Raw genomic sequence first — 20,743 nt, 5'->3', positions numbered from 1 at the left:
CCTGGCTAGCAGCGATGGATAAGTCTGGTCTCACTGGCAAGTTCAAGACCTGGGTTTACCAGCACGGCATTATCCCTAGGATCCTCTGGCCCCTCTTAGTCTACGAAGTCTCCATTTCAGCAGAGGCTTAGAGACTAGGGTCAGTAGGTTCCTCCGCAGGTGGCTGGGACTGCCACAAAGCCTGAGCAGCTTTGCTCTGCACGGGCAGAACAACAAGCTGAAGCTCCCCATCTGCAGCCTGTGTGAGGAGTTCATGGTGACTAGAGCCAGGGAGCTGCTTCAGTAGCAGGCAAGATGCCAACACATCAAAGTGCGATGCAGAGTGTTTGTGGGCCAATCCCTCTGCTGGTCCTACAATACTCTGGGCATCACAGGGGCCTGCCAGCGAAGGGCCATCAAATTGGCCACCGACGCAGCAGAAGTGGCGTTGAGGTCTGTCTGTGGATCAAGAGGGGAGAGGAGTGGCATGTAGGGTAGCGCTACCTGGACACAAGCTGGGGCCTGATCAACCACGGCTGGCTCGCCTGAGGGAGGGGGTCTGATTGTTGAAACATCCGAAACCCCTTGTGATCCCAGGTTACATCACTGATGATGTGTCTGGGGCACATCACAGTGTATCTAAGAACTGAACAGAATAAAGTCATAATATTATGAGAAAAAAATTTACAAGAAGAAAGTTGACACATCAGGAAACAAAATAGCAATGATGTGTAATGTAAGGAGAAAATGTTCACACTAATCATACGCTTTGTCACTGATAACACAAAGCTGAGATGCAGGTTGTTTTCTTTAAATAAAAAAAACCTCTTTGCATATTTACAGTACATATGTGAGTTAAAAATTTTTTAAATATTTTGGACACCCCTGGTTTAGAGTATCAAATCAAATTTTTAAAGGGATTTTTATGTGTGCATCCATTATTGAGTTTTTTCATTGTTGGAATCATGAAAAAAAAGTGTTTTTATTGATCTGCCAACTGTATTGTTACATATTAAAAACTGATGATGAGTCCTTCCATCTACAATGATTGTCTTTATCCCCTTGAGGAACAAAGAGATAAGATGGGCCGAGGCTAGCTGCTAACAAAAGCCATCTCCACTGGGTTGTTTTTTTTCCAGGCTGGTCGAATCTGACGTGCAGATGAACGCTGCATTATTTAATGTAACATTAAGGTCAGTCGTTCATTTCTGCTTCAATTAAAAGATTCTGGTAACTTCACCGACCACCCAAATTGAAGAAACACTCATCAAGTAATTCATTATATCTCTAAAACAACACAGACAGCCTGTAAATAAGGTCCGAATAAAGTCGTTCTGTAGGAATGCAAACATGAAATCACTCAGAACAGAAAACAATGGAGAAGATGGAAAGTTAAGAAGCTGGGCAAGGGGACAAATGGTTGGTTTATATATACTGTATAAAAATATATATAAATAAGACCCCTCCAGGTCCTTCATTCCCCCTCCTGTTCATAATTAACTTTCAATGTCGGAGCTCGTTTTAGGTTACTTTCATTCCTTTTCTTGCATCCATGAAGAGAGCAGCGGGACAAACAGACCCACATGCGTCTCCAAGAAAAACAATAGAAGACGAGAAGTGGGACATATGAGTTCACTTCACATGAAAGCTAAGGCAGGAATGGAGGGTTTTTTTCAGATTTGCAAATCAAGTTTTCCTGTTGGACAGAAAGTAGTGTGAGAGCTGCAATGGCTTATTTTTGCCTCCAACACTGTGACCGTGAAAACTTATCAGAAACCTCTGTGGGCCAGTCACAGCTTAGCTTACATGGCCAACAAATCCAAGTGCTCTCTTCTCCATGATGTTCCTCGCATAACATGTAAGCATTCGGTCTGTATTTGTCATAATTGCACTAAACAAATCCAGCGTTCTGGCAACCACCTAGGCTGCTCTTGCATATCCATTTATAAATAATTTCTTCATGCCTGCAGGTTTAGAGCTGCGGAATTGGTCGCAGACTACAAGATATTTCACAGGGCTATATACTTTTCACCCCAGGACCCACTATCACATCATAATTCACCTGACCTGGCAGGCAAAATAGCATTAAGCATGATGTGTGCTGTCATTCTTGCGCCAAGCATCGCAAGGTGTGCCTCAGAAGATCAGTTACATCTGATACTGGCAGTGACAGTCTTATTTCATCCAAAATAGGATTGATTTTGAACCAAAAATGTGCAAAAGCCATGCCACTTTCATATGTTAAAGCATCTTTGTTCAAGACAACGCATGATATCCCGTCTTCAGAATAGCCTTGCTAAGGAAGATGAAAAAAAGAACACACTGGCGCCAACATTTGCATACCTCTGAATTTTCCAGGTCAAGTCGTAATAACTTGCTATGATCTGTCATAACTCACAATGACTTGAGTCAACTTTTGTGGAACTTAGTAATAACATGGCATAAGAAGGACATTCAACCACTTCCAGACCTTGGCAGAGAGCCTAAGGGCATCTTTTTAGACTCCGCACATTAACGTCTCAAGCTAAAAGGAAAGAGGAGTGGCTTGCCCAACCCCATGCCTCCCAAAAAAATCCCTTTGAAGATGTTTATTTCATAGCTCATACAGAGTGAAGATTGGGATCAGAGTGAGCATCTAGCAATTGGAGAATCTCTGGCTCAACTCCGTGTAGTCAAGTGGTGTAGAAGTCCCAGTCACTGAATCTCCTGACTGTGGGCCTGTAAGATAGTCTTTCAAAATGTTTATATCTCCATGATTCCAAGAACCACAAGGCAACCTTGACATACACGTAGGGACTACCATTTTTTTCCCCTCTAACAAATGCAAATACCAGTTCAAGCTAAAAGTTGACTAAAAAGCCAGACATAGCCAATGCTGGAAGCATTTAATGCTAGCTCAGACAAGAATCTGCCCACCCTGACTGGTGGAATTTAACAACGTACAAGACTACACATACTGTAACTAGTTTCATATAAATAGTGTTAACTCCATTACCGGATGCATTCAATCTTCTACATATTTTATATATATATTTCCCATTGGAACCACTGGAAATTTAAATTTCAGAGTAAAGTTGCTGCCATTATAAAATGTTATTAGCAATGTTTTAACTAACATTTTAAAAATTATCTTGTATTGTCCTTTGGGATGTGATATTGGTAAAAAAAAAAGTTCAATAGTGATATCGGTGCACGAGTGAGACCTCATCAACTGCAGAGTGTTCACAGGAAGACAAACTCAATATGACCACAGCTTTGAATTATTTTCAGGTTTCGCCTTTGGATTGTAATTATTCAAGTTTGAATGACTTTACTATGTTACATTTTGCTCTTTTTGCGCATAATGCGGCTCCACCTAAATAGTGGCGCTGAGAAACAGGTACCGCTGCACATGCTTTCCAGTGACTGCATAACAGCTGCAAATCCAAAATAAGAGCACAAAACAGGAAACTGTGAAAACTAAGGAAAAATAAAAAACTAAAGTTCAACCTGTCATGCAGAAAATGACATAAAGCGCTAGGGGTGCACCAATTACAATTTTCTGGCCAATGACCTAGCGTAAAAACCTGCCAAATGACCTTGCAATTCTGATTTTGGCCAATACCATTTTTAAAAATAATATAACTGACAGCATACACCTTCAAATGTTCCAATCCTATTTTGTTGAAAAAAATTTAACAACACCCGTGAAACAATACAAACCTGTTGTTTTAACTTTCTGTAGTCCTTTATTGTTCACATTTTAAAAACAAACAAAGCTTGCACAACAGGTTACACTGCAGACCTGATTTGAGGTTCTTACAAAAAATAAAGTACACAGCAGCACTTTGTTTTTACAAATACAAGAAATCACGAAGTTTGAGGTAGTTCATAAAATAATAATCTGCAGGACAATACAATGAACTCCATAATTTTCTTTGTAGTAGCTTTGCTCTTTTCACTGCTCATAAGCACAAACAGCGGACCGCTGTTACAATAGAATTGCAATGTCACTGTTTCAAGTTAACACAAGTTGCAGCGGTAATGTTTTAAGTGTGACACCGTACCGGAAGAGAGCCAAGCTGGTTGTGACAAATGCAAGTGTGAGCCGCTGCACATAAAAATTACAATAAAAACCATTCATAGCCGTTTTGATGGCATATTGTACAACGCTTAGGTACACTTAGGTCTACGGTTGCATGACATTGAAAAAGCAGTCCAAAAATCAGTCCAAAAAGTTAAAGAAAAAGCAAAACACATGTGCGTAGTTAATCCTTCACCTCAGGGCTATTCAACTGGCAGCGTGCGGGTGAAATCTGGCCATAACAATGGTATAGATACCATAACAATGAGTTGCATCACTTACAATAACCACCCCCGGACACAATTCAATGGTACACTCCACCTGATCACACATTGAATCCCCCCTCTGTTGAGCTATGAGGTTACTAGTAGAGCCTCGCCCCCAGGGAACTATGGGTAATTAATGACAGAGCAAGGATAGCCAGAGTCTGTCTCCGATTGACACAGATTGACCCTTAGCGATGTGTTTCTATGGCGATTGGCTATTCTTCTCTCTGGGTGACTGGTCGAATCCCTGGAGGCAACAAGGTGGGCATGGAGGGGTTGGGGCGAGCTGGATTGGGGATTCAGATGGGTACAATTACATGTTGTAGTAAAGAGGACTCCTGGTGTCACCTTTGGTTCAAGACCTGAGGGCATCTAGCAGCTTTTCATCTCTTATCTTTGGGATGCTAGTCCATGCCCTGAGCAGGAGGGGGCACTGCCAGTCTACTGTGCTGGCTTACTGTACTCACAAGGCCGATCTTTCCTCACTCAGCCACAAGTGACACCAGTTCATGAGCAGGCGGCCTACCAGAGCTGTACTGGTGGAGGTGTAATGTACACCATAATCACGGTTTGGTACATACGTCGGTTTTAAGGTCACAGTTCAGCTCATTTTTGGTACAGTAAGGGAACAAAATGCAAAGCATAAAACTACTTAGCTTTTGTGTAATCAGCTTCAATTCTTTTTTAAATTAAACACAAACAACTGCAAAATACTGGCAGGCAATTTTCCAGTAAATACAACTGCCTGAAGTGCAGCATTAATAGTTCCGACTTGCAGCCCCGTTCTCCATCTCGACTGACCGATGCCGGCACACTGCTTTCCTCCTATCCACTTGTCTTTAGCAGCGTTATTTATGGCACGCCTGAAAAGCCTGAAGACTAGTTTGCGCACTGTTTGCGTTCTGTAAGCATATATTACGCACCTGGCACACAATTCGTGACCGCAAACGATGCGCATTGGCACGAAGGCTACGTTCAGACTGCACGAGATGATGCCCAATTTAGATTTTTTGTTTAAATCAGAATTTTAATTTGGTCATTACCAAAAAAATGCGACTTGTTAATGTGAATGCAAACCGTCCAGAAAGTGACGTGCATGCGCAAAAGCATATCACTCGCATTTCCCCGTGTTTATGGAAGTAAACATTGCTGCAGTGTATGCTCTAGTGATGTGCAATACCACTAATTTCATTTCCCATCCGATACTGGGTAAAATTCATGCGGGTATCGGCAATACCTATCCGATACTATGTGCAAATAAACCTAATGTGTTTGGTAAATTTTAAAAAGTAGTGTACAGTATTTCAAATTATAGCATAAAGAATCAAGACATCATACAAGTAGGTTTATTTAAAACCCTGAAGTAAAAAAAAAACAAACAAAGGACAGAATAATACATGTGAAGTATCAAAAGTATCAATATCGACAGAATTGACTTTAGAGCATGAAGAGCTGGTATCAGAAGTATGGATATTTCAGTATCGATCAGCTCATTCTCCTTAACGCGTTTGTGGCAATTTCAAGGATTTTGTGGAACGGGAGTCAATGTTTTCTCAAGCAAATGATTGCGTATGCACTATTGTTTGCACATTGGTTGTGTTGTGTTGCGTTCACGTTGCACTCACAACTAGTTCACGGAAACTATACGTGGCACAAATTTTTTAATTTTCCAAATTTTGTTTGCGCACTGGCCGATACAGTTTACACATACTTCACACCTGTTTACCACCAATTTACTCACTGGCACGCCACTGGCACACAAAATTGTGTACCACTGCAGGGAAAAGTGCGTCAAGTATAAATGCTGCTTCTGTCAGTTTATGTATTTCAATGGGAAGGCCAAGTGTTACCCAACTTTAGCCAAAGGCTGGGCTGTACTGTATGTATTGATGTGTATCGTGTGGGAAATCTGTACACCGATGTACCGTTCCGAAAAATCCGATTCCATTGTTCCGACATAACAATACGCCCCTAGTTACTAGCGATGCTCTATAACATCCATCTCAAAGATCTGCCTGGATCGTTATCTAATCTAACAAAAAAGATAGTCAAAGGTGTTGGAATGTTGCCTCAGTTTCAGGGGAGCCATACATACACAAAGATCCTCTGGTTGCCGACCTTTTCGAGCCTGTGCTCAGCAGGTAGTGACAAATGACCTGATAGTTAATCTGTCCTGAGGTGGAGCTTTTCGACAAGGGGACAGAGGGCTTGTTTGTGACAACAGGAAGTGGGGCCCCCGTTAGCACAATAAGCACATTAAAGGATGAATGCATGCATGCACACATGGCTTCACAGGCAGCTGGCTGTCATTTCATGACGCAGGGTATCATGGTGCAAAAACGTAATAAAACCAACGAGCAGGGATGTCAGACTGGTAGTTAAACTGAGCTTAAAGGTTATGTAAGGCTGAAGTGCTTCACTGATCACTTCTGCCCGAGACACTAGGTCGTTGTATGGGTTTCTCACAACTGAGTCTCGTTTGTTAACCATCTAAGGGTGAATGCTCAGCACTGTGGGCTTTTTTCCCCTCTCCAGTCTGTGGCGTCCTCTTGGAGTCAGCCAAGTCAGCAGACCATAGTGACCTGATTCACCAAGGATGGAGAGCTCTCAAGAGACCCTCTCCTCGTGTTGCCTGGACCACCTTGCACAAATACAATGACAATGCCGCTGAGTGTGATTTTGTAAATAACCAAAGATTCAAATATATTAACATTTTATATTAACGTATTATTCATGTTTTATTAAGATGTGTCCCAAGAGCCTGTTCATGAGCACCAAATGTGAGAAAAATCTATTATCTCCCACTCATTGTCGCACTCGCTTTTGAATTTGCAGTTTTTCATGAGGTCATGAAGGAGAAACCTTCTCTTTCTCATAGACACAATGCAATTCCAGCACAAATGCTAGATTTTGGAGAACAAACTTCAAATTAACTATTGTGAAAATTGAGACTTATTTGAAACAAATAACATTGGACTTTTTAAATTTGTGTACTTTTTAGGGGAAACCCTTACACACCAAAAAAAACCCTGTGAAATGTCCTAATGAACCACAATCAACAGATGACACATGCGGCCAGTGGAACTCAATACAAAACAATGCGAAGAGAATAAAAACGCAGCTTTCGGGTGTGGTACAGTCCAATTACTACTCTCCTCTTTCAAACTTTCCAAAAGCTCTAACTCAACTCAATTCAGCAGCCATTAAATCCAAAGCAATTCCCACACGGTTTCAATTCAGTGAGCTGAGATATAGGCTGGATTTTGCAGAAAGACGCTTAGTGGTACAATTAAAATGCAGCACATGCAAATGACTATTGAGCAGCAAAGTGGTTTATTAGCAAGCCAGTTGATTGATTCTCGTGTTCATTGATTTTCCAGGGAAAAACAGGTGGAGGCCAAATGACTGCCAGCAGGATGGTGAGGCGATTAAGGGTAAGTAATACAGAGAGCTGAGCTGAGCACCTATCAGCCCGAGCAAGCGCGAGAGAGGTAATGATAACAGGAAGTGAGATGAGTTTGTGTTGCCCCCCGGCCCACCACTCCATCACCTCTGTTAAAAAGGTTCCTCTCTATAAACAGGCCTCTCTCCGCCTATTAAACAGATAGTACATTAGGCCTGAGTTGTGCTGAACAATGTAAACACAGCCGTCTCAAGGTACCCGGGATGCAAGCTGTGGGGGGGAAGGGAGGCTTTCAGATGGGGGCTATTCCTGGGCCTTCCTGGGAGTGAACTGCATCAGTGCTCATGTGTCCTGATGTAATCATTTCTGGCTAAACACAGGAAGGAAGACACGGATAAATAAGTTGTACCCTTGATAAACCTTTTTTCAGAACCTTCTTGTAGTGGTTTGTAAGTCAAACTCAGCTTGGATCTTTTTCAGAAATAGAAGAACTAACAGAGCAAATAAGTGCACAAACATCAGGTTGCCGCTTGAATATACTGGTAAAATAATATTAAATAATAAAAAATCTAAATGTTTGTCAAATAGCTTCAGTAAAACAATAAATGTACACAAAAATACAACAATCGCATTCTTAGTCAATTAATCTGGATCTTGTTTCGATAATGAAGCAATCGGTTAGGCCATAGATGGACCAAATTAATGAAGCAAACACCTACAGTTAGTGGTTGGATGTCAAAAAAGAGGCAAAAATTCCCATCACAGTTTTCCAAAGTCAAAGCTGATATGTGTGAATATCTTGTTTTGGCTAAAACACAAAGACAATAGGTCTGCTTTCATGGATGACTTAAAAAATATTCACATTCGAAAGGCTGAAATCAGAGGATATTCACATATTTAAATCTAAAAACAACTAAGCGATTACCAAAATAGTTGCCGTTTTGGTGTTTTTTTTAATTAAATTTTGATTCTGCAGTGATGCAATGACAAATTAGCCACGGTCCACAAATGGCCCCTGGGCCACACTTTGGACCCCCCTACTTTTGTGGATGTTCGTCAGGGTCGGGCTTGTGGCATCGCCTCTATGAGCAAACTACAAATCTATTTGGCATGTTGGCTCAGTGAGTACGTTTACATGGAGTCAAATAACCCTATCATAACCGGAATGTTACTAATACCCGGTTGCGAACGGCCATGTAAACAGCAATAACCCTTTTGAAAAGCTGGAATATGAGCATATTCCGGTTTTTAAAAACCCAAATATTACCCCTGGGTTACTTCTTTTCTAACCCGAAAATCGGATCATGTATACGCCTATCGGGATATCCCGATCAAAAGGAACATTAATTTGTGTTCTGCGCATGTTCTAATCGAAAGGAATCTTGTGTCTTTGGCAGGAACTACTTGTTAACATGACGACACGCAAAACCTCACACTTTTGGAGCGAGGTGGAAACAAGCCACCTTGTTAGTGTGGTGAAAGACAGGAACATTATGTGTTTTATTGATGGTAGAAAGTACCGCAGTAGCGAAATCTATCAGAACGTAAGCAAGCAGTTACATGAAACAGGGTTTGTACAAATGCATCTTCAAAAGTGTCCGGAGGGCTCTGGGGGTATAGCATGGATATGGATGGCACAGCTCCGGCTCCATTTCCTATTTCTTCACGTTCTCGCCTTCCATTAATGAAGAAAGTGAGGCAGAATAGTGTCAAAAGTGGTGGGTCAGTACCAGCACCAAAACGCAAACAAAGGCTTTCTTTACTGCCGTGCCAGTGTTGTTGTTGTTTTTGGATACAGGAAGAACAATCGGAAATGACACGCATTGCGTCATGACGTTTACAGTGCGTCAAAACATTGCGTTTTTTTGTATTTTTTTCACGGCATGCATGTAAACTGGATATTCCAAATGTTTCAGAAACCAGAATATTGACCTTAACCAGAATATTGACTGCATGTAAACGTAGTCAGTGTCATGGGCCAGCAAAGCGATGGCGGTTGAGGGGAGAGGGGCTGCGTTACAACAGTCAGTCCGAATGAGGAGCGTTTTTTGGAGGTGCACATCTATGGAATTATATTTGTGCCTATATTTTGAGGTAGCACAGGCTGAGTGCGTGAGCAGGCACATGGCTGCGCGCTTACTCTCTCTCCCTGTCGTTCAACCTGTGAGCTCGAGGCAAGCCGGTGTCGGTGTGTGCGCTCATGGTACCTCCAGTCGGGTTTTGGGAACTGGGCTCCTGATTAGAGCTTGCGGGTTGCGTGCCTGGAGAGCGGCAAGGTGCACGGGCGTGTTCATTGGTCAAAATGCGTGCGATTGACTGGCAAAGTTCCAAAGATCGACGAGTAGCTCACGATCGACAGGTTGGTGACCCCTGTATTACAGTTAATTCACCATGGGCTATGATGTACAGATGTACAGTCGTACCTCGTTTATCACAGTTAAGTGGGTCCAGACTCAACAGCTATAAGTGAATATCAGAGAAGTAGGATTCAACAGTAATTAATGGAATATTTTCGGAGTTATGGCATAGAAAACCTGTTTATAATCTTTAGAATGCTTCTTCTGCTTTTTATTCGTATTTTACTTCATTTAGTTAGTCCATTCAGCCGTTTTTATGCTTGAAAATGATGATTTTAGGCCAAGAATAAGTAAATATATGCATTTTTTACTAATAATAGGCAGTATTCAACCATGAAACAACAATCATTTATTAATTACAAAGGGGACAAAAAAAACAAATCAAAACTGGGGCATACAAAAACCTATGTTTGTATTTCTTTTTTTACTTATATTTATTTAATTATTTGCTATCAGCTTGCAGTTTTTTATGTTTAATTTTCAAAACCATTAGCCTTATCATTTTGTTATGGTATTTCGATTTGGTTTCTGTTTCAAAATTGGCAAGTGGGACATGTTGAATACAGGAAGTGCACAAACAAATTATTAGCAATTGATGTGAAACGGAAAGGGGATAGGGTTAAATTAGTTTCTTCCAACTCCTTTTTGGACAACTGTGATTTGCAACATGTGATGTATTCCAATGTAACCTGTATGCATATTCAAAATAAAATTTAAACATTACCATCACCATTAAAGCTGTTCACACAAAAGCTAAGCAGTTTTGTGTTTTGCATTTCCTTCCGTTACTGGACTAAAAATTAACCGAACTGTGACTGTAAAACCATGGTACTTACCGAAACGTGATTATGTACCATTACATGCCTAACAAAAACTGATTCTTGGTTATCGGGAGTAGAAGCACGACAAGATAGGAAGAGACAGCACCACCATTGACAGGGGTCAACCCTTTGGCTCCCTCTTTGAACACAAGTGTTACTTCAGGGGCTACAAGAGGACAAACAAGAGCGGGATGAAGGTACCAAACGTGGAAGGATGAGGAGACAGCCAGGCCAGGTCAGCAGATGAGAGGCTGTTAAACAGTGGGGAACTAGAGAAGGTCAGCGTTGGACCACTTGGGGCAACGCCCTGCAGTCATTCACACCCCTTTGTTACAATGTCCAGCAGCTCACCACACCCCCACCTTCCAACAGGGATGGATGGTGAGTGGACAGGGGAATGTCTGGGATGTGGGGACAGACTCCATACCCCGGGGGAAAGGAAGATTACTGGCTTAAAGTCCCGCCCTCCAACTTTCTGTGGCATTCTGCTCAGATAAGATGAAAGTTACTTTATCAACATTTTCCCCGTCTCTTCACTAGTTGGAATTATGTGACCCAGATGCAATACAAGCAAATGTTAAGCATTCTGGGGATTGGCACAAACTCGTAAATCTTTACATAACAGGCATACATAACATGGGCTTTATTTTCGAGCTGCTGGATTACAGCAGATGTACAGATATATGTCTCTGCAGATCAATGTACGTCCAGGGAGGTCAAAGGACAAATGTGCAGTGTCAGCGAGCACAAACTGACACATTCTAAGACATTTTTGTGGCCCACTGATCTTGTCCCTTTTTAAAAGAGCAGCGTGAAAACATTTAATATTGATAGCATATTGTTCATCTTATTAGCCATCAATAGTTTTATTATCATTGGCTGTGTGCCTTACATTGGTTTACAGAAAATGGGCTGTGTGCCTTACATTGGTTTACAGAAAATGAAATGCTTAGTGATTGGTCTTTTTGCAATGCTGATTACATCCAATGCAATTAATCAAACTGATGGCTTTAGCTAACGCTAATGGTTCATGGAGGTCAACAACCTGGGTCACTGATTACTTCAACAGACATAGACAGGCACCAAAACAGAGCAAGAATAAGAGTTTGAATAGATTTTGGGTGCCTCTAGCGGAGACCTGCCGGGATTTCTTGCTAATAAATACATTGGGAAGGAAACAAATTGAGAGTACCATAATATACTGGCTTATACCATCCAAATCTAGTGGTAATTTGAAAGACAACTGATTCTAACTGAAACGGATAAAAAATGGTGTTCTTGTTTACCTAAAAAAGCTGTTCATACAAAGCTAGGCCTGAAAATGCAACAAGAGCAGCAGCATGTCAATGAGACAATGTGAACGTGTTACTGGTACTATACAGTCATGCAACACCACTAAATGATATTTGTGGCCCTATGGGCTCTGCTTTGGAAGAAATGCTAGCATACATGTAATACAGATATCATCCAAGCTTCATAATCATTATACAAATGGTCAATGGGGTCACATGGTCACTTCTGGACATCCCATCCATCCATCCATTTTCTTCCACTGATGCGAGTCTGGGTCGCAGGGGCAGCAGTCTCAGTAGCGAAGCCCAGACTTCCCGGTCCTCTGCCAACTCTTCCAGTTCTACCTGGGGGACACCAAGGAGTTTCACATCCTTGGCGGAGGCCAATGTTCACAGTAAAGTGGCTCGACTTATTGCTGGCAATGCGAACCAGGGTGGCTCTGGTTGTACGAGAGCCGAATGGCACGTAGTAGCGTACCACGAACTCCAGACTCCATTAGCACCCCCCGTGGGACACGCTCAAATGCCTTTTCTATGTCCACAAAGCACACATAGACCAGTTGGGTTGTGTGGCGAGTATTAAGCTCTGTGTGAGAAATTTCAAGTCATACTTTGGGTGTTTAATAACCGCGCCACCATGTGGTGTATTGGAAAACTATTGCAAAGACTATTGTAGAGTTAATGCGTGTGATGCATCTCTATCAAAGTGTGCATTTACTACACTACTTTGTCCACTGGAGTTGCACTATTTACACACAGTAAGTCAAATTCTAAACCCATACTTACACAGCGGAAATACTGTACTGTATATTGAAAAGCAACTGGTGACATAGCAAACTGCTGGTAAATGCATCACAATGGTTTCATTCGTAAGCGTACGCTAAGATAAGATGGATGATAATGGCTGCAGAATAATGTCACAGGGGCTGGATTTCTCTTCGTTTTGGTGTCCAGGAACAGCGGTCAGGAAGTCAGGAAGATAAGAACCAGAAGGATGGATTGAAGGCGACAGAGGGCCCGTGCAGCACTGTGATCAGTAATAACTCTGAGCTTGAATGTTTGCAGAGGCATGCCCCTGCTAATCCCAGCAGAGCGACGCAACCGGTCTGGGGTGAGAGGTCAGCATGTCTCTACTGCATGGCTGTCATCCCCGCCACAGTCAGCGACATGACGCACATGCTGGCTGTACAAAATGATGTAAACATGTCAACTTTTTTTTTTCCCTCTCTTCCCACTCTGTGGGTGGGTTGTGTGCTAGTCGTGTTTAGCTTGGTGAGCTCTCTGGCTGCACCGTTGAGGGGAAGGTTGCTAATGTGTGCCTGCGGTGTTCTGGGAAATGGAGAAAGAGGGAGTCTGTTGAGTTTGCCCCTCAATGGCGGTGCCACCCATGTCCAGCACTGAGCATATGCAGTATCGCTGGCTGGCATTGGACCCACCAAAGTCAAGCAGAGCCTTTCAGAGCAAACACCAGTTCACCATAGGAGGTTGGTGCAAGGGTTGCTTCTAGAGGATATGCGGCCATTACAAGACAATGAAAATACTGTACATAGAAATTATCGCATTGAGCACATTTACGCCTGTACCCACAAACTGACCTCACAGCAGTGAGAATGTCCAAGGGTTTTATTATTAAAGCGAGAAAAAAAAAGTCTTATTACAGCACATACATACAGAATGAGCTCATGAGCAATAAAAAGTAGACCTCGACCATACAATGGATGTCACTCAACTAATTCAACTAAAAATATGGAAGGAAAATACAGTCCATAGAATGATGATCTTGAGATCAGTCATTTAAATGAAAATGAGATGTCCACAATCCCACATTCCCTCGTCTACTAGTCCTCCTATTTTTCACAGTTTCCATAAGTCAAAAGAGGAAAATAGTAATGGCGATAGAATTAAAAAAAATAATTCCTAAAAGTTTGACACATCTTAGTATTTTTAAAGTTTACATGTTACTTGTGTAACTTATTTTTGATCTTATATGTCAATTAACACAAAGATCTCTTATACGGTAATTAAGATGACCAAATAAGGATTAATTGTACTTACATTGTTTTTTAAGGGGAATACTAGAAATTGGGGGGTGTAACAGTGTGGTACGCCATAATCACAATTTGTTGTGTGTTCAGTTAATTTTCAGTACAATAAGGGAACAAAATGCAAAATATAAATCTGATTAACTTTTGTGTAAAAAGTAGGGGTGTCACAAGAGCTCATGTCACAAGATCTCGTGAGATTAAAATGTGACAAGATTTCTCATTCGGAAAAACAATGTCTCGTGGGCACTTGGCCTGGGACAATAATAAATCAATTGATTAATCACACAATAAATGAAAATGAAGTCAATAATTTAGCCAGCCTAAATACATCACCATGAGCATGCATGTCTGTTTTCCTCGTCTGCTGCCTCCAAACAGGCAGGAAGCGGATTCGCTCTGTGAAATTGGTTTTAGCACCTTGATGTGTTTGTTCCATAGAACAACGAGATGAACACAGTGAGCCCTTTTGTCAGTCATATAGTAGATTACAGTAGATTGCAACATATATTTTTAGATTTTTCATTGTACTTTTCTTAAAAATAAAGTTAAAATCCTATGTATCATCTCGTCTTGTGTACTGAGTGTCTCGTGACATCTCTAATAATAAGCTTTAAAAGATTTTAAAAATGAAACATAAAAAAACTGCTAATAGAGATTTCCCCAATAAATGAAATAATAATAAATAAATATGAACTAATATAAAAGAGCTGACAAGGTTTCTTTTAAGCAAAGTGCAACAATGTGGACAAGTGCAACAGTAACAGTTCGAACAGTCTGAATTCTTATATTAGTTTTTCAGGAAATTAAAGTTCCAAAGGCTGGGCTGCCTGTATTTGTTTACGGAGTAGACACAGACACGATATCACGAGGCAGCTACACTTCCTGTTCCGCACTTAATGTGTACCATGTGGGAAGTCGGTACACGTCTGGACAGTACAAAATTGTCCGTACCGAAAAATCATATGATGAATACATGACATGCTAGACTCTTACTAGAAATGTATGGTTGTAGAGGACAGCAACGTACCCCACAGGACATCCTCCAATTGTTTATGATACCGTATATTATGTAGCTTCAAAGTCGTTCAACAAAACAATCAAGTTCCAATAATAAGGCTCGCTCAGGCATTGAATCTATCGGAAAAAATGTCATAACTTTATCAAAATTAAAGAAAGAGACACAATTTTGGCCCATAATGAGCTCAAGCACATTTCAACCAAACAGAAGCGTGATGCCAACAATACATTCTGCACACATAAAAAAAAAAAATACTCAGTCAGTTGACTGTGAACCAACTGGACACCATTCTTGAATGTATTGTGTTCTGTTCAAGGCTCTGTACTTGTATTGCCAAATTGGGAAAACAGTCCAAGGAGGTTACATACAGTGTTTGGAAGCCAGTATATTTGTTGGCGAGGGTTGGAACTAAGCTAAACCTTGAACTCAGTGGCCGTTCTCTGACTGCCTACTTCACGGCCCCCACAGTGGTGGAGTTGGCCTGAAAGGACTCCCACTGTCCTAAAGGCGATGGTTGCACCCACAGCGGCCCTCACACACTCAGGCCGAGCAAACACATTGCGACCGCCGGGCTCAGCTAAAAGGCATTTTGTCAAGCAGTTAATCCCCCCAATCCGCAGGCCCCTTGTACATGTTTAGCCAAAGTGACCGCCTCACATGCAAACTGACAGGGACACACACACATATACACACACACACACACTAATTTCACCTAATACAGCAATAAAAGACACTCATTCTGATGGCAAAACATTAACGCCACAGGCCTGATTGTGAGATCTTAAAGAATGTCAGTTGGAACTCCAGCCAACAGCTACAGCGTGTATGCACAAGGCCAAAGCTAAATGTTTTCAATGTCACAGAGACCAGAGTCTGGTTAGTTAGGTCGCCTGAAAGTAAAAGAGTGCTGAGAAAGTTGCGCTCAGGTACTGTTAGACAGCTATGGGAGAGAGGATCAAAGTGGAGCCATGAAGTTAATAGATGCTGGAACTTTAAGCCCTAAAGTCTTCCTCCTCGTTTTAATAAAACCAACCACGGCCCTAGCTGAGGACGAAGGTTTACAAGCTTGTTTTCAAATTTCAGTTTTGGCATGGGGCGCTGCTGCAAGCTTGCTTTATTTTTCCATGATTTACTTGATTAAGTTGCTAAATACTTATCTGTCCTGCTTACTTTACAGCTTCAAAGCCACCATGTATAGCAAGAGGAGACAAAGGATGTATTTTGTGTTTTTGTAGTTGTATTTACCTTTTATTTTGGGGAATGATCATATCTATCATTCCTCCCAGCCGGGTACTAATGATGCTCACCACATTACATCATAGAAATAACCAGAAAGACTAAAAATAATCCACAAAGTCAAAGCCAAACGCGCACTTGCTCAAGTACAAGCACATGGGCCTGCAACTGTAATGTAATTAATTCCAGTAATGAATCATAACCACCACCTTGCACAACTGAAATAATCCAAACAGTGTAGAAATGCAGTGTTTAGTCCTGAAATGATAGCAAACACCAACATGCTGACTGCAGAGCTGTCCAGCTGCCCAACACGTAAGGTCAAATTAGGGGATGAACAAGCCATAACGGACACTGATTTGGTCATATAATTGACTCTAATGCTCACCCTCATTCCCTCTGGATCAGACATGACCCATGAGCTTCCCACACTCAAACACAAGTGTCCATACACCTCTGTCTGCCCCAATAAACTTGTCCCTTCTAAACAACATCACAGACTTTTTCCTGCAGTATTTACTGGATCTGAATATTTTCCCTCCAAACACTGACTGACCAGCCTTGTTTATGTTAGGAGAGAAATTTTCCTTTATTTTCGCTGTAGTAGAACATTCTACACACCCACATACACACGCTTACCTTTACACTTACCTGCCAAGTGCAAGGCAACTAAATATTTATCCACAAAAAAACGATGCAAATTGGTAAATGCAAAGTTAATTACAACTACGACTGTTTCACCCCAGTCTGGTTTACTCAATGGAACACTGCAACTACTGGTCTCAAAAGCCACACAAATTAGAATTTTCACAAAATTTGGGGGAAAATAGGTCTCTAAAGTAAAAAGGCATACTGTCATTGGAATTCAAAATTTTGGAAGACTTCAATTCGGTGGGCATCCAAAGATCAAATCTGCTTGTGTCTTTTTGTGTCTTTTGCAACACTGGTTAACTTCTTTTTATACTTTTATGATAATTAAGCATGATACAAAATGAGATGTGTGACATGCATCTGCGACCCCACTTTGTACTACATCTGCTAAAAGCCTGTTTTGTGATTTTAACATCTCACCAACAGTAGTTAACCTCTTTTTACACTTGTATCACTGGTAAAAAAAATGCTTCAAAATTTTTTCCAAATCGCAACAAATTGAAAATTTCATCCAAGAAGGTCCACTGTATTAAAAATAGTGCATCACAAAGTTAAATATGCCTGTAGCATATGCATCTGTAGTCATGTGACAGAAGGAGGACACCCCATGGTGTAACGCTTCTACTACTGAACCTCTGCATGCACAGAGATGAAAATGTGTCACCCCTAAGTTTTAGAATACCTCCTCGTTTTATCACATGACTGTTTATGTCTGGCCTCAGTTGATCACTGACCTGCAGCAGCAGCCTCTCAAAGGCCAGACAGGCATCCCAGCGGGAAAGGCGGGGGTGTCGGAGGGTCTGAGCCGTAGCCAGGCCCAGCTGGAGCACCCCGCAGTGACTCTCTAGCGCCCCCAAATTGTGCCGAAACAGCTGCGCATAGGAGCAAAGCTGCTCAGGGGTCACGCGGCCTGAGGAGGATTGAAGATATTGCTGTCATTGTGCGTTCATCAAAGATTGTGTAAGGACAACATAATGCATAATCCACAAGGTAGCTTAACGGTGGTGTGTTACAAACAAACTATAATGCACAAGGATGGGAAGGACACACAAATCTGGTAATTCATCCAGATGGGAACAGCGGAATTTGGTAACAGTATAAACAGACAATCACACTGAGCTTAGCGCTCCAAACACACACGAGTCAACAGCGAGGTGCACTAATAAGAGTGTGACTAATACGCGTAAACCTGAGACGTTTGCTGATTATTTACAGAGGGCAACCCAGAGAGTTATGAAGGGACACAGGAAGAGCAATACAAGTGGACGGTCAGGCCGGAGCAGCTGTGGACGGTGGCCTGAAGGTTGGAGGTGCACGCATTAACTCCCCCATCACGACCACGTCTTCATGTTGATACTCTGAACCAGCACCAGATGTGGGAGTATTTCCTGTAGGACTCTGTGGCTGGTGTTTTCTTTAGCAGGGGCCAAACACATGACTAGAGCAGCACCAGACACATGCTGCACAACTCTCTAGAATGCCAAATAGAATGTGAAGAATATAAAATGAAGGCAGTGCACACAACTTTTCTCAAGTCAGAATCAATCACTAGCAAGATCCATTTTTAAGACTGATAAGCTCACTATGGGTCAGTTCTACCATACCGGGATTTGGCACATGTAGGCCTCCCTTCCCTTTCCTCCCACTGGGCCGAACTAGCACACCTCTGCGCTCAGCATGTTGGACTGTGCCATCATTTCACAATACAACACTGCAGTTTATTGCAATTGCAAATGATTAGTAATCACTGTGATACGGAGAAGGGGTAGGTTTCAATAAGCTTTGTTTCTTCCTACTCCTTTTCCGACATGTTGCATTGTGTAACTGCAAACACGAGATGTACTCAAATGTAATCTTGCAGGGTTTCTCCTAGGATTTTCTGATGCTGTGGTGGTGGGCTGCATGGGACTGCTGCCTGTGTGTCGTGCTGCTGCTGCGTCTGCATTTTTTTTTTTTTTACTATGACAAATTTTATGACTTATTTCTTTATTTAACATTTTTCAACGACCAGCAGAACATGAACAGAAAACATTACAAAACTGTTAATTTAATGGCAACGTTGCTGAGAGAACTTAAAGTGAGTCTAAAATGCTGAGCCACCTTTTGTTACCTGACCTATTTAGTCAAATAGTACTATGTGACTAGTACAAAAGTACATTTTATACTACCTGACACAAACCTAAATTTAATTTGATGCCTGTTTTAGAGTAATATGAATACATGGGAAATGAATTCTTCAATAATGTTTTTTAATTCAAAACAACACAATTCACAAAATACAATAAACTGAGAGTCCAGGGTTACGATAGCACAGGTGTATCCAACTTGCAGCACTATGAAATCTATAAAAAGAAAAGAGAGGTGAGCTATTTTACGTGACTGCCAACATTTAATTGTACTTTACAAAATACATCTCCATTCAATGTGCTCATTTGTCATTAAATACAGTCGTCATGTTTGAAAAGAACACTTATAAAAAATACTAAGAGGTGAAGCAAATATTCGTTGGTGAACTACTCAACATCACCTGGTGAAATACAGCACCACTGTTCAAAGCTGAACACACTACTAAGACACAACTTAGACACACATCTAGTGTTTTGAAGACAAGCCATAAGTATAATTGATAACAAGAGCAAAATTTTTACGTGTTAAGTGATTGTAAGTTAGCATGAATGTGACTTGTGCTTCGCCCGTCACAGGACAAAAACGAGGTAGCAAGATGCCGCCCAGAGCTACGGCCGAGAGGCAGTGAGAAGCAAATTGTGTAAACAAAGTTGAATGAGATTGAAACATGAGCAATCACTTCGCCTGTGTTGAGCTCTTGTCAATTCTCACAATAATAAGGTACAAAGTGAACATCAACACAAGATGCGTACTTTTAACTGGTGAGACGTGCACAAGCAGAGGGAGACAAGCGCCTCTGCTGCCTATCTGCCTATGTCTATCAAAATAAAGCGCAGTGAAACATTTTTATGATATTTTAAATTGTTTTCAAACTAATTGTAGTCAATATGTGCGTAAATAATAATCTATATATGTATCAATATAGCATATACAGTATATCCATTGATACAATATATTACTTAACTTGTTTTCAAGTCTTAAAAAAAATCATTTTTAAGGTGTGGCGGCTTTTATTATGTAGTGGCGGGCCGTCACGATCACTTAATTACATGGAGCGAAAACCCTGTCTCGTATGCATATTCAAAATCATATTGAGACCCTTACCACTTCTGCTTTACTGACTTTATTGTCCAAGGTGGTGCTCTCATTAACAACTGGCAATAATTACATGACAGTTGCATGCATGCGCTTGTGCGTGAGCAAGTGTACCTTTTATTTTGTGAATTATTTTTAATGTGCAAGGTGGTGATAATTAGGAGTGTCCTGATCCAATGTTGATATCAGATATCGGTCCGATATCAGCCAAAAAAACAGTATCATATTATAATTGCCTGCATCTAAAATCTCCGATATTGGCACTCGGATACAAGCAGAACAGCAATAGCCCTTCTATTCAGCATGCAGAACCCACATGATCACAACAACAGTGTGATCAAAGAGTAGGCGTGATCTCAACCGTGCGGCTGCGTTTTTTGTTGAAGTCAA

The 20,743-nt window shown here is 41.3% G+C and overlaps 1 protein-coding gene across 2 annotated transcripts in view; it reads right to left on the bottom strand.

The window, feature by feature from the left end:
* Positions 1-20,743, bottom strand: part of scfd2 (sec1 family domain containing 2) — a 149,838-nt gene that overhangs the window by 100,103 nt on the left and 28,992 nt on the right. For both annotated transcript variants that reach the window (XR_008572667.1, XM_054789294.1), the window contains exon 5: positions 17,866-18,041. Coding sequence is in view for 1 of the 2 variants with exons in the window: in XM_054789294.1 (XP_054645269.1) it covers positions 17,866-18,041 (176 nt within the window). In the remaining variant the exon portion in view is untranslated. The remainder of the gene's footprint in view (positions 1-17,865; positions 18,042-20,743) is intronic.

Source organism: Dunckerocampus dactyliophorus, chromosome 10 (assembly GCF_027744805.1).
Source record: "Dunckerocampus dactyliophorus isolate RoL2022-P2 chromosome 10, RoL_Ddac_1.1, whole genome shotgun sequence".
NCBI lineage: Eukaryota > Metazoa > Chordata > Actinopteri > Syngnathiformes > Syngnathidae > Dunckerocampus > Dunckerocampus dactyliophorus.
Note: the sequence above shows the minus strand (reverse complement) of the source record. Positions and strands in the feature narration are given on the sequence as shown.